The sequence below is a fragment of the Lemur catta genome, chromosome 3 (assembly GCF_020740605.2).
Source record: "Lemur catta isolate mLemCat1 chromosome 3, mLemCat1.pri, whole genome shotgun sequence".
Taxonomy (NCBI): Eukaryota; Metazoa; Chordata; class Mammalia; order Primates; family Lemuridae; genus Lemur; species Lemur catta.
This window is the reverse complement of record NC_059130.1, coordinates 23,754,062-23,768,278: the sequence shown is the minus strand read 5'-3', so window position 1 is coordinate 23,768,278 and position 14,217 is coordinate 23,754,062. Positions and strand designations below refer to the sequence as shown.

Here is a 14,217-nt window from a genome sequence, read left to right as displayed (position 1 = left end):
CAGGAGTTCGAGACGAGCCTGGACAAGAGCGAGACCCTGTCTATAGTAAAAATAGAAAAAATGAGCCGGGCATGGTGGCACATGCCTGTAGTCCAGCTACTTGGGAGGCTGAAGCGGGAGGATTGCTTGAGCCCAGGAGTTTGAGGTTGCTGTGAGCTAGGCTGATGCCATGGCACTCTAGCCCAGGCAACAGAGCAAGACTCTGTCTCAAAAGAAAAAAAAAATTAAAAATATAAAATCAAAAAATAAAATAAATAAAATTAAAAAAGAGGAACTAAGCACCTCCTGGTAATCTACGTAAGCAAGAACTAACTGTGAGTTTCTTTAGGAGTGTTTGCCAAGAAGAATGAATTCCAATCAATTTTCAAACTCTATGTTATTCTACACAAGATTCACATTCCAGGGAGACAGTATCTGATTGGCCCATTTGGGTCAAAAGACCTGACCCTCAATTAGGGGAGGTTGAGTAAACATTACTAAGTCCACCAAGACTAGATCCAATTGAGGAAGGGCATTTCCCATAGGTAATATGGAGATGTTATTATAAAAGAAGGGAGAATAGATTCTGGTCAGACAAAAACAGACATCCTCTCTAGGTAGGTTGGAGTTAGTTATTAAGGACTTTGTAAGTCATGTTAAGAAATTTAGAATTGGGTAGGCAATGAAAAGCCATTGAAGGATTTTAAGCAGACGTGATAAATCCCAGGCAGAAGCTTTTGACTAATTTTATTTTGTTATCAATTTATTCTTATCTATAACGAACAAATTTAAATCTTTCTATAGTTCTCGTTGACATGGAAGTGAACAAATATGATTCTATTGCACCTTTCCATAGGCCAAACAAGTATACCTTTTATTTTTCCTGAGGTTTGCGTGGAGAAAGGCAGGGAACCAACTGACCAAACCTCAATTGATCAGGAGAATTTTCATGTCTTTTCTGAATGAGATTCTCCTCTATCCTACCTAGTGGTGTGCTGGAGCTGGCTTGTGCTGGCTAGCAAGAGTCATTTGCCTAATTTTCAGGAATTTTGTGAGCCAGTTGTTCAGTACAGTTATTAATAACAATGAAGTTACTTAAACTTAAAAAATATATAGAACACAAAGGTAATAAATGCTCAAACCTTACCATTTCCTAATTATTTTACTATTATCTATGCTTCTGAGGTTTTTTGTATCTACTGTATGGTGTATATCCATTGTATGGTGGAAAAACTTTGTAATGTTAATGCTATTGTGCATCATTTCCCAACTCTGTGTTCAGTGATATTGTGTTGGTAGCTTAAAATTGGTAGTGGTAGGAGAATTAAAAGCAAAGAAATTGGCAAACACTACAAACTGTGGCTTCTTAACCCTGGAGAGAGCTGGTTGTTACATGTTTAGCATAAACCACACCCCTACCCTCCCTTACCCAACTTCCCGTTTCCCAGGCCCTCAACTCCAAATGAAAACTAACTAGAGACTAAGGCAATCTCTTCACAGTCTAGCTTGTCTGACAGGTCAAAAGAAAAAACAAAGATGATGAAAAGTCAAGTTAGTTTTATTTGCTTTGTAACAGTCTAACATGTGACTATTAGCTCTGACACACGATGTGGAGGGTTGGAGAATACAGGACCACCATCCCAATAATGCCTCTCTCTTTTGCCAGAGATTTCCCCAGGAAGTTTTTATGAATGTGTTTCTTAGCTGCATCTTCACTATTCCATTTCACAGATGAAAAAATTTGCAGAAAAAGGCAATGGAGCCATCTCCAATGGAGCCTTCAGGCAACGTTATGAGTTCTTCTAGAATTCTCTTTGTCTGTTGTGGAGAACTTCCAGAAAGCAGTGGGGCTGGAGACTGTTATGTCCCACTGCAATTTGGTGGCCACTGGCAGAGGTGAATACCACCCTCTCTCTGGCTTTGGGAGCTGCAATGTCTAGGGCAGTGGAGAGTGAATCGTTTCTCATAAAAGTTTTCCTTTCCTCTCACCCAACCGCTGAACCTAGAATTTTGTTTCCTTTTTCTCCTCCCTTCCCAAGTACATATTTAGTTATAATACACTAACTACAAGAAGGGAAAGTCTCCCTGCCTATTTCACTATCACACATTTACTTCTAGGCACACACTTACTACGTTTTACAGATTGTATTTACACTGAGAAGAGTTTTCCATCCAACCAGGCAAACCTTTTTCATCTAAACGTTGCTAACTTATCATGTGCAATCATTGCACACGATATGCATAGAAATATAATTCAGGGTCAGGGGAAGGCGCGAGGAGGAGGCTGGGGGAGTGGGCTGGGAGATGTTGTTGGGGTGGTGTGCTCATTCTTACTCTGAGCACTCCTAATGACCCTCCTCAGGAACTGGAGGGGAGCAGGGATCTGAACTAGCCTTGCTCCAGGCCTTCCGCATGGCTTGGACTGAGAGTTCCTGGATGCAGCTGCAACAATATCCATGGACCCCCTTCTGCCATGAGTCAGAAACTGTCTCAGGGGCTGATGCATCTCTAAACATGAGCTCTAGTATGCTGAGTATCTTTAGCACCACTTTCAGCAACTAAATCTTGCATGATTAAAGATTTCTTTTTTTGGTAGCATAATTCTTAGGAATTCAGGACTACTCACCCCCCTCCATGCCCCAATTCACTTTCTTCGTTTTACTTATTGGCTCATTTTTTGTTAACAATCTGCGCAGTATTTGAAAGTGATGACTGTCATTGCTTCAGTATACATTTTACAATATGGGCTTACAAATTTGGATAATGCCTTCTTTTCTTTCCTTTTATTTACAGATTAATGACTTTTTAAAAAGACTTATAAAATCTTGTGAAGGGGGGCAGAACTTATCATCCCCAATTCATGTAGAAAAAAATCGTCATATAGAGCAGGTAAGTGGCATCTTAGCATCCCTGGAGTCAGTAAGGGGAAGCCAGCACTCCTGACTTGAATGTCAGTGTTCTTTGTGGGTCCCCAGGTCACACTGACCTTCAGGAATATTTGTCCAATGCCGTGTTGGATGCTTCACCTGTGTGGCAGGGGACAAAGTCATGGTGAAAAGAAGATAGGCCTTTTTATAATGCCCAAAATGCTAGGCCAGGGATTACACATCCAGGCTCAAAACTCTCTAACTGCCCTTTGAGTAACTCTATCCCTCCGTGTCACGAATCTCCCCTGATGGAGATGCTATCAAGTGATTGGCCCTTTTCCTCTGGAGGGAGCTGCACTTTTGATGTCCTGCTGTCCAACACGCCTTTTTATTGGTAGGTCCACGTGCTCTAGGGGTTTAATCTAAGAAAGGACTGACTAGGAGTAGGAACTAAAGCTGGACCTAATGGAGCCCAAGAGGATTATAATTCTGAATCAGTCATAATTATTTGCCTCAAAACAGATGCTGAGGGATGTAGCTGTATAGCGTAAGGGCTACTGCAGACACACAGCTGCTTCTGCATGGAAACTGGCAGCAACTGTGTGGTAGCTTAAGCTAGAGCATCTTCTTCTAGATGGATCTCACATCATCCTCACATTCAAGAGGATGAAAGTAATTGTCAATCTGTCCCCAGTCATTTCTTAAGGTCAAAGAGCCTCAAGTTCCTAATAAACACATGGGGTTAAGATTCTGTTTTGAGTCTTTTCTGAGAAAATGGATCTCCAGAGAGTCTATTCCACATTGAAAAACTCTCACCAGGTAACTGCAAGGCAGGTTGGGAGGGACAGATGGAAACCACCACCCACCTTTCTTCCCAGTCGTACTGCTGTTGGAGGAATCTCTCAGGGAGTGGCACCACTCAGCAGGCTCCATGCTTGGCAGCCAGCTCACTAATCTTTATGACACCCCTGGAGGTAGATAGGTGGCAAATGCCATCTCTAGTTTGTAGACAGAAAAGTGAGGTACAGAAAGGTTTAAGGGACAATAATAACAAAGCTACTAAATGGCAGGAATGGAAAGAAAATCCCAGTCCCTCGATGCCTGTGTCTGTTTCTTCCTAAATAGGCTTCCTCTTTGCTGGGGGAAGTCTAGGAGGGAAAATGTGGGGACAGGGGCAGGTTTGAGCATTGAAGCAGGATGCTGCTTCAGCCAAGGAAAGACACTCACTCACACACTTATGTCCCAGCTGAGACAAGGAGACCAGCAGCCCTCACCTACAGCTCTACAACTGGTTCTAAACAGCACTACCAGTTTCACTTAGACAGGACATAATTGTTCTTTTTTCTTTTTCTGTTTTTGGTATGAGGTCCTGGTTGAGATAGACATTTCATTCTGGTAATGGCCAAGCTATTCATAAGACTCTTCCTAAAATGGGACTTCAGGAGCAAACCTGTAGGCACAATAGTGCATCCATTGGAGTCAAGGATGCACTCTCTGGTTCTCAGGCCTGAGATTTTATCACCTCTCTCATCATATAGGAGAAGGACTGTGTGGAATAGTGAGATCAAGCAGTAGCCAGAAAGTCACATGTCTATAAGATAAATATCTCCTTTATTCAACATTCCTCCTTTGAAAGTTTGTCACTTCAGGTTACCTAGGTAAAATATATTTTAGCCTTTGTCTTTTAAATGCAAATTTTTGCAGGAATAATTATCAATCATACCTTAGAATGAATTTAATTTTTAGACCACTTTGCTTTAGAATGTGGCACCAACCAATGGGAATATTGTCATGGGGGAGGAATGGTTGTAGAGAAGGCTTACTTTGGAAAGGCTTAGCTAGAATGAATATCTTGAAAGGAAGGTGGTAACCAGAGGTCAGCAAAAAGGACTTGCACACTTTGGGATGGTGGTGGTCTGGAGTTGGGGTGGGGTGGGGTGGGAAGATATCAATAAAACAAAGGCAGTTTTTCTGGGTATCTCTTTTGGGTACCTTGGTGGTCTCCTGTTAGGGTCCTTGCCATGTCAAGTTGGTCTCTACACCTCCTACCTTATCTTTGGCACTGCAGCCCATGAAGCATAACTTTGGTTTAGATAACCATCTTAGTTATCACTTTCTCTCTCTGCTCTAGAAATTGCTTGGCTCTGGGTAAAATTGCTCCTGGTGTGAAATGTGTACTTGTACTTGAGGATTTTCCCTGACTGGACTCTATGTTTGCGGTGGGTGGGTTGTGAGGATACAAGGGCAAGAGACCTTCCAGATTCTTCTTGTTCACTTTAGCCTCTATGTCCCTTCCAGGGATGAAACTGGGCCGGGGACTAGACTTTGGGACCCCGGCTATTTGAGCACCCACTCTGTGAGAGGCTCCCCCTGTGCCACTTTGCTGGCCCTTTTGGTACACATCTTGTGCCTAAGCAAGGCCTGAGTGCTGACTCTGCTTGTTCCAGGCCTGTGAGCAGGTGTCCTCCAGCTCAGAACTGGGCTTGCTTCCAGCCCCTGATGAAAGGAGGTGTAGATTTTAGGCTGAGCCTTGATGTTGGAAAAGGAGGGTAAAGAAAAAGATCTTTTTTGCTTCAGGGAAAAAACCTGCAACCAGGCCACAAAGCCTTTTCATTTCACAGCGAGAGGTTTTGGCATCTTGTTCTCTTTCCCTGATAGTACCCAGGGCAGAATTCCAATACAAAGCATATCATTGCTTCAGAATCCCGGGGCTACATGACCCAAAAGAATGGTGAGGTGAGAACTCTGGGCATCTCTGGACTGATGATTTAAACCAAATACTCCAAAGCAGCGCAATGAGGTTTGGGAGCCACAGAAACAAGTTGAGACCATACATAATAAGACCAATTCCATAGGAAATCTGGGCTTATTAGTGTAAGCTAACATTGTTGCAAATTGGTGCCCCACAGGTTAAATTTGGCTCACACACATTTCATTTGGCCCATATGTTGTATTTAAAATTTAGCTGCCCTTATTAACACTTTTGGAAATTTCAATGAACAGTTTGGATTTCTGGCTTCTCTTGAAAAATCAGATGGCCAGGTAACACTGCAAGGTACTCACTGGCTGCAAGCGAACAGCAGCTGCCCCTGCTTCCAACTTTCCCAGACCACCTGTCTCCACTGCATTAGAGTAGGTCTGCATCACCAGTCTAAGTCACCTGCCTGCATCCTTACAGGCTAACTAATCGGAGATTCCTGACATATGGCCACATGGTATCTGCTAGGGAAGTGCTGGGGTGATAGAGTCTGACTGAGTTAATGAACCTGAGACAAGACTGGCAATACGCTATGAGGCAACCACACTTCTGATTGGAAGGATGTCTATGGAGAACTGCCGACAAAAGCAGAGTCCCCCATAGCCACTAAAGTGGAGGAACAGGGAGCCATATGAGATTGGGAACTTGGATGGGACAATGGGTTTATCTTGGTAGCCCTTATACTGTGTACGGGAAAGGCAGTTTCCTAGTTGCATAGCACGCACTGTTCCAATGCAGTGCCTATCCAACCAGGGGTGGGAGGAGGGAGAGGGGACAAAGGACTCAAGTCGTGTTGGCACCTTTTCCTTTCATCTTGCCCTATATTAGCCTGAGTGTTTTCTTTCTGGCACCACTTCATATGGTTAGATCGTCTGACCTGGCCCGGCTGCTGGCCTTGCTCAGCCTGCTCAAGGGTCTGGTGTCCTCCGCCGCGAGCTCTGGACAGAGTGAAGGTATTTTCTCAGCTAGCAGCCCTTGCTTCAACACCACCTCGGCCGGCACCTCTTCTTTCTCACCCTCCTTGCCCGTTCCAGGGGGCTCCACTTTCTCCCCCTCTGGCACTGCCGCGGTCTCCTGCCCTTCCGTGGTCACCTTCTCCGCTTCCTGCCTCTTTTCGGCCACCTCGGGCTCTGCGCCCTCCCCCACAGGCTGCCCCTCCCCCTCCACGTCCTGCGCCCCCACCTGAGCGTAGGAGGGCAGTGTCTCTTGGTAGCCGCGGGACAGGTCCCCCAGGGGGCCTGTGCTGACCTTTTCCTCGAACTGACTGAAGGGCTTGGCGGAAAGTGGGCTGGTCTCCACCATCCCAACCTCAGACAAAGGGAAATAGTGGGACACGATTTTCTCTTCTTCTAGGAGCTGGTAGCCCTTGGCTTTCTGGATGGAGGAGACGGCGATGGAGTGGAGGGATTTCTCCGGCAGCTCCCCCAGTGGCTGCTCTGCCGGCCGCTTGAAGGCGGAGCGGATCCCCTTCAGGCCCAGGTGGCCCAGCTCCACAACATTGAGGAAGAGGGACACAGAGGCCACCGACAGCATGAACAGGATGAAGATGGTTTTCTCAGTGGGCCGCGACACGAAGCAGTCCACCACGTTGGGGCAGGGCCAGCGGCTGCAGCGGTAGAGCGGCAGGATGCGGAAGCCGTAGAGGAAGTAGTGGCCCACGATGAAGCCCACTTCGAAGAGGGTCTTGAAGATGATGTGGCAGATGTAGGTCCTCAGCAGGGTCCCCTCCAGCCGGAACTTCTTGGTGCCTTTGCTGCTGCTGCTGCTCTTCTTGATGCTGCCCTGGTCTGGGTTGAGCGGGCCCCTCTCGCCGGCGTCGCCGCCGCCCTGCTGGCACAGCTCCTCCGCCTCGCGGTCCTTGCGCTTCTCCTCCATGCGCACGTAGTGCACCGCGTGGCCCACGTACATGAGGGACGGGGTGGAGACGAAGATGATCTGCAGCACCCAGAGGCGGATGTGGGAGATGGGGAAGGCCTCGTCGTAGCAGACGTTCTCGCAACCTGGCTGCTGGGTGTTGCACACGAAGTCGGACTGCTCATCCCCCCACACGAACTCTGCGGCTGTGCCCAGGATGAGGATCCGGAAGATGAAGAGCACGGTGAGCCAGACTCGGCCGATGACCGTGGAGTGCTCATTCACCTCCTCCAAGATGTTCCCCAGGAAACTCCAGTCGCCCATTTCTCACCCACCTAGAGGAGGGAGAAGGCAAAAACTGAGCGGCCACAGTGCAATCCTCAGGCATTCTCTTTTTGCTAACTCTTGGGGTACCTCTCCTTTCTGAGTTGCCGAAACTGTCAACGTGTAAACAGCACCACTGAGTGCTGCTTCTGTGTGGGCTGGGACCAGGGGACAAAAATGCACAGAAGAATTGGCTTGCATCAGCTTCCTCATCTGTAAAATGGGTTTAATAGTAATACCTGTTCTCATCCACTTCACAAGTGGTCTGAAAGGGTCAGTGAGGCAATATCTGTGTAATTTCTTCGTCTCCACTATAATAGGGATTCACTGTTGACCATAAATAGAAACTCATAGTTACATGTATTTAAATCAAGATCAAGACAAAATGATTTAAGGTGCACGAGACCTAATGCTGAAAAAAATACCCCTTTTCTCAGGTGTCTAGGCCCCCCAACAAAATTCTTTTTTTTTGTTTTGAGACAGAGTCTCGCTCTGTTGCCCGGGCTAGAGTGAGTGCTGTGGCGTCAGCCTAGCTCACAGCAACCTCAAACTCCTGGGCTTAAGCGATCCTACTGCCTCAGCCTCCCGAGTAGCTGGGACTACAGGCATGCGCCATCATGCCCGGCTTAATTTTTTGTATATATATATTTTTAGTTGGCCAGATAATTTCTTTCTATTTTTAGTAGAAACGGAGTCTCACTCTTGCTCAGGCTGGTCTCGAACTCCTGACCTCGAGCGATCCACCCGCCTCTGCCTCCCAGAGTGCTAGGATTACAGGCGTGAGCCACCGCGCCCGGCCCAAAATTCTTGTATATACAAAATTGTCTGTAGCCATCTATCTTATTTTCAACTTTGTCAGAGTATGTATAATAATGGTATATTTGAAGGGAAGTGGAAGGGAACTAACATTGAATACCTGCTTTGGGGACCTGTCTTACTTACTGCTATATACTCAATGTCTGACACACAGCCCAGCACATAGTGAGAGCTTGATGAGTGTTTGTTAACTAACTAACTTGATCGCAACTCATGAAAAACTGAGGCTCAAAGAGGCTGAATGGATTGTTCAAGATCAGACAGCTAAATAGCCAGAGTTCTGTCTGCCTGATTCCAAAAGCTGGATTGTTTGTACTATACCATTGAGATAAACTGCCTGCAATCAGAGCTACACAGTTCTCTGGCTTCTGTATTCTTGATTTATGTTTTCTCTTCTTTAGGTTGAAATCTGGGAACCCTTCTTAATAGCTTTACAAATTGAGGGCAGTATATTTTTATTATTACTCTTTTAAATCCAAAGAACAGGGAGAGTGCTTGGGAAGGAAACATGTCACAGGATGAGGAAGGTCCACTAGAACACTTTTAGTGTCTCACAGAATGAAAAGGTTCAGGGTCTGTAACATGTGGCTGTTTTAATAGAGCTAAAATTTTTGTTTGTAGAAAAATAATACCATTAAACATGATAGTATATAATGCCCCTTGCACAGCAATGGCTAATGGAAATGGGATTGAACTGATGGGGTGATGTGTGCAAACCGGATCATTCATCCAGTGCAAACCTGTTACCTATGGTGGACTATGAGCAAAACTTTCACCTCAACCGGGGACAGTTGTTCCTTCTGCTTGAACCTCTCTAGAGTTATGAAGTTTACTCATCACTGCTCTTACACCAAGGCAAGAGCCCATGTCAGACGATCCTGCTCTGGGATTCTTCCAGCCATGCTCTACCCTATAGGATCAGGAGCCCATGGGAGCATCATTTTTTAATGACAGTGATATTTGTTAAACACTTGAAAGAGTGATGAAAAGTGGTATCTCAAATTAGGTGTGATTTTCATCTTTAGAGGGGGATAAACAAAGTGGCATTTTAAAGCCTACTTCTAACCTTGTTATTTGGAGCCTGGCCAGATAGTACCTAGTGGCAGGACACTAAATGCAGGCATGGGCAATGCCCAGCCCATGCTCTCAGGGTGTACACAATGCTCTCTGCTTGTTGGTGAGCAGAGGGCATTCCTCCTCTTGGGGACCCAGAAACTTCCAATTAGGCAGGGTATCCTACAGTAGCTTCTCTTGTCCTGGGGAGGTGAGAGCAGCGGGGGCATCCCCAGTGATGAATGTGGCATTGGGAACAGTTCCTTGTAGGAGTGGGGAATTGAGAGTAGGAGGGGGTCCTCTGCTCAGAACCAGCAGCCCAGAATACCAGCCACGTGTATCTACTCTTAGCATTCCTCAGACTGCAGTTAAATTTAGGGCTTGCCCTGCAAAGGGTGGCAACCATTCCCACTGCCTTCTGGAAAACAGGTGGGAAGCATCACAATCAGGTAAGAAGCCCAAGCATATAGCCCATTGGTGGCAGAGCCAGGATAAAGTTCATTTCTTATCAAACAGTTTAACCTAAATTTTATGTTAAAACAACAAGTTGTGTAATTTACTTCTATACAATCAAATCTGGCTTTAATGAACTCTAAATCTAATATCTTACTTATTATTATCTTGCTTAATCTTACTATCTTACTAATATCTCACCCCCACTGATGTATCAATTTAGTTTTGACAACCTTACTTGTACTATATTAGTCCTTTTGAGTTTCTGCGTATATTTCACTCATGTACCCACCATGAAGGTGGGTGGTGAGCACATGCTCTCAGCACTATAGGTCAACTGGTCTTGTTTCCCCCTTTAGGATCAAAAGCTCTCCGAAAAAGGGACCTATTTTGGCTTCATCCCCTGTGAACCATCACAACATAGGACAAATCCCTTCACAGAGTGGGAGCTTCGTAGATACCAGTGGATGGGACTGATCGTAATCATTTTAAAATCTGAAATTCTCAATCCCTGAGTGCCTGTAATACCAGTATTACTTAGAGTCCAGGGAATTCCAGTCCTCTTGCTGCAGCTAGCAGAGGGGAGATTAAGAACTTGCAAAAAATGGTAAATACCAAAAAGGATAGTAAATCACTCCAAAACTAGCTTTTTTGAGACATAAAGCGGCTTATTTTATATAAAATCAAAGATATAAACTGTAAGGGCAATGGTTTTTGACACAGGAGTATCATGGTACATGTTCATGACATAAGAAGTCCCTCCTGACCATCCCATTAGTAATTTCTAGGCGAAAGCCAGACAAGGCTATGTCCTTCTATGCTCCATCCTGCAATGCTAGGATTGTTTGAATGCGTTTTTTTTAATGTCCAATTACAAAGTTTCTTGGGATAATTGTAGGAAAGAAACTGATTTATGACAAAATCTTTCCAACCCCATAGTAATTGAAACAAGCCAACTATGCTGTTGAGGCAAGAAGCTTTAGAGGTGCTAAGGAAAAGTGCCTTGGATTCCTGACTTCTAACAAGAAATTTAGAGGAAGTCAGATCAGAGTAGCAAGGTGTTCCACTGGAGCAGGGAGAAATCTAAACCAAAGGAAGAATATGTTTTTCATTTTCTTCAAAGAGATAATTCTTTGTTTTATTTTGCTTGTGAAAATTTAGTAAACAGATCTATGATTTATGGAACATAAACCAATGGAGTTCAAGCCTCCAACCCTATGGCATCCATATTTTCCTGGGCATATCCCACCAGAGAATTATGGCTAGAGATAATGATTAAAATAGCGCCTTATGTTTGGGTATCCCTTATCTATTCCTTGTCTATTTATAAATGATGCATTTTCACATATCTTATTTCAGTTCTCATAACAAGCTGTGAATGAAGCCAGTGGTTCTCAGTCTTAGATTTCACGGACTAGTATAATAACAACGACAAAATATGGTGACCAACATAAGGCTGCCAACTCCTTATTTTGTCAAACAAGGACATTAAAAGAAGAAACCTATTAAATTACTAACTATGACTACAGTCTGTTTTTGTCATCATTTCATAAAAGGGGATTTTAATATTAATACTACAAAAATAGAAAGGACATAAATTCAGAATAAAAGACACACTCATATTGGGTTAGAACCTATTATAATAAAAACCCAATAGGCTTATAACTTGGGCCCATTTAACTTGGTTAGGAAGTTTACTACATTGTTTACTTCATCACTGTCACATTTTTGTCACAGACTGCTGAAAACTTCATCTTGGGCTGTAACTGATAGTTGCACAGATGGATGCTTGGGAATCAGTGAAGCAGGCGTTATCCACCCCCACTGGCAGATAGGGAGACAGGCTGGGAGGTTCAATGAGTCTCCCAGATGTAAGCTGTGGTCTTCTGGCTCCAAGCCAGTATAGCACAGCCTTCTCCTGGCTTTGAAGAGGCAGAACAACAAATAAACATCTGTGTTAACAAGTTCCCTCAAGCATTCAATGGCTACTTACCACTCTGGTTGGTAATGGAGTATAAATGTGCCGCCATTCTAGTTTCTAGAGCAGCCACTAACCTGTAGCTCTCACAGACAGATGATGGAATGTACTCCCAGGAAGAGTTTTATGGTCTTTAGCCACATCTATTCCTGGGTTCCATTAAATCCTCCAATGTTGAAAATGCTGAGCGTATAGGCTCCCCTACACTCACAGCACTCAATAATTATGACTATTACTCCTATTGAAGAGTTTGAGTGAAAAAACTATAAAACCCTTTCATAAACATTGAATAGTTTGTTTAGGTCCCTTTGGATTCCTGGAGGCACCTTAATTCATTCTGAAAAGTGAGAAGACCTTAAGAAGCCAAGCTGTAGTTAGAGTTTGACTCCCCCATCCCCCAAATACTTTACCATTCCTCCATTTCCAAAGTCCTGCCAACTCTGAGGTCAACTCCAAGAGGGTTTTCAGAATTGCACTCTTAAGTCCAGCCATACCAGACCAAGACTGAACTTTAAAGGCAACCTTTTTCCTTTTGCAGAAGACTGTATATGGCCCTTCAATTAGGCTGGGAGAGAAGAAGTGAGGGGGAGGCTACAAACTAATATCGTCCAAGGAAAACTTGCCAATATGAGTGGTGTCCCACGGAGAAATATACACCGTCTTTCTCTCCTGGCGCTCAGCAGCAAAATGGCAACTTTGGCCTCTTTCCTTTGCTGCCTAAAAGCCCACCTCCCACTTCTCTACCCCGCCCCTACTGTGCTGCACGACTGAGCAGATATGACTGGATTGGCCCTGATGGGTAGGTTTTACTGTCCAGCAATATTTTAAGCTCCCAGCCAGACAGCTTTTATGAAGGGAGGGACATTTGGCAAACAATGGGAGTGAGAGAATGGGAGAGCTGTGTTGGGCACTGACGGGAGGAGAGTGGGGAAAGCTGATCTGTGAAAGCTTAGTTGGGGCTTCTGCAGCCTCCAAAAGTTTCTTTTAGCAGCAGACTGGCCCTCTATGGCAGGAAACCTTTGGCTTCTCTCCAGAGGGCATGAGCCTAGGGGTGTTTTCCCAAGGCCTTATCGCCAGCTTAGAAAATCTTGGTGATGTTAGGGACAGTAAGAGGTCATGTGTGTACATCCCTCTGCCCTGAGTCTGACTGAAAAAGAGTGGTCGGTTGATCCTTTTCAAAGGACCATATTTCATCCTCTTTTGGTGGTTTGCTCTTGTGTCTCAAAACCTTCAGTGGTAGGACTGTGGGCATTAGAGGCTGGGAAGGGTAGGCGGGAGGGGAGGAGGGGGAGAGGCTGGGTAACGGATACAAAATTACAGCTAGGTGGGAGGAATGAGTTCTGTTCCAGCACTGTAGTGTGAATATGGCTAACTATAATTTATTGTATATGCCCAAAAATTAGAAGAGAGAATTTTGAACATTCACAACACAAATAAAAGATAAATGTTTGAGGTGATGGATATGCTGATTCCCCTGATTTGATCATTACACATTGTATGCACGGATTGAAATATCCGTCTGTATCCCGTGAATATGTACTATTATGTGACAACTAAAAATAAAAGGAAAAAATGATTTCTAAAAAGATAAAAAACAAACAAACAAACAAACAAAAAAACAAGCCTTCAGCCTGGCAGTCTGCCCCTTTGAAAAGGAGCCCTAACACTCCAAAGAATTCTGGTGCCATTTGTCAAGATAATAACATTTCTCACCCTTTTTAACTCGTAATTATAAAACTTTTGAGAAGCTACAGTTGAATCAATGTCAGCTAACACTTTTAGACTTCAGTGCCTTTATCTGTTAAATGGGGGTATGATGTTTTTGCTCACCAAGAGGCTCCTGAGTGAAATAGCAGTGTGGCTTACTGAGGAATGATGCTGGGGGAGCCAGCTCGGAGGGTGTGGACACATGTCTTGGAGGCCTGCTCTCTTCCCGTTCTCTGGGACTGACTATGCGGAGGGTGTGGACACATGTCTTGGAGGCCTGCTCTCTTCCCATTCTCTGGGACTGACTATTGCACTGGTATAAAAAAATGGCTGTTTTGACTACATTTTCCAAACCAAAAATATTCATCCAACAAGTTTATTTGTGGAAACAATGGAACAAAAATAGTTGAAACTTGGATTGTTTTAGG

The 14,217-nt window shown here is 44.5% G+C and overlaps 1 protein-coding gene across 1 annotated transcript; it reads right to left on the bottom strand.

Moving 5' to 3' along the window:
• Window positions 1-6,449: 6,449 nt before the first annotated feature.
• On the bottom strand, window positions 6,450-12,774 carry GJA8 (gap junction protein alpha 8). The gene is made up of 2 exons (XM_045544849.1): window positions 12,706-12,774; window positions 6,450-7,793 (listed from the first exon to the last, which is right to left on the bottom strand). The coding sequence occupies exon 2, from the start codon at window positions 7,780-7,782 to the stop codon at window positions 6,460-6,462; it is 1,323 nt and encodes a 440-aa protein (XP_045400805.1). The 5' UTR covers window positions 7,783-7,793; window positions 12,706-12,774; the 3' UTR covers window positions 6,450-6,459.
• Window positions 12,775-14,217: the final 1,443 nt, after the last annotated feature.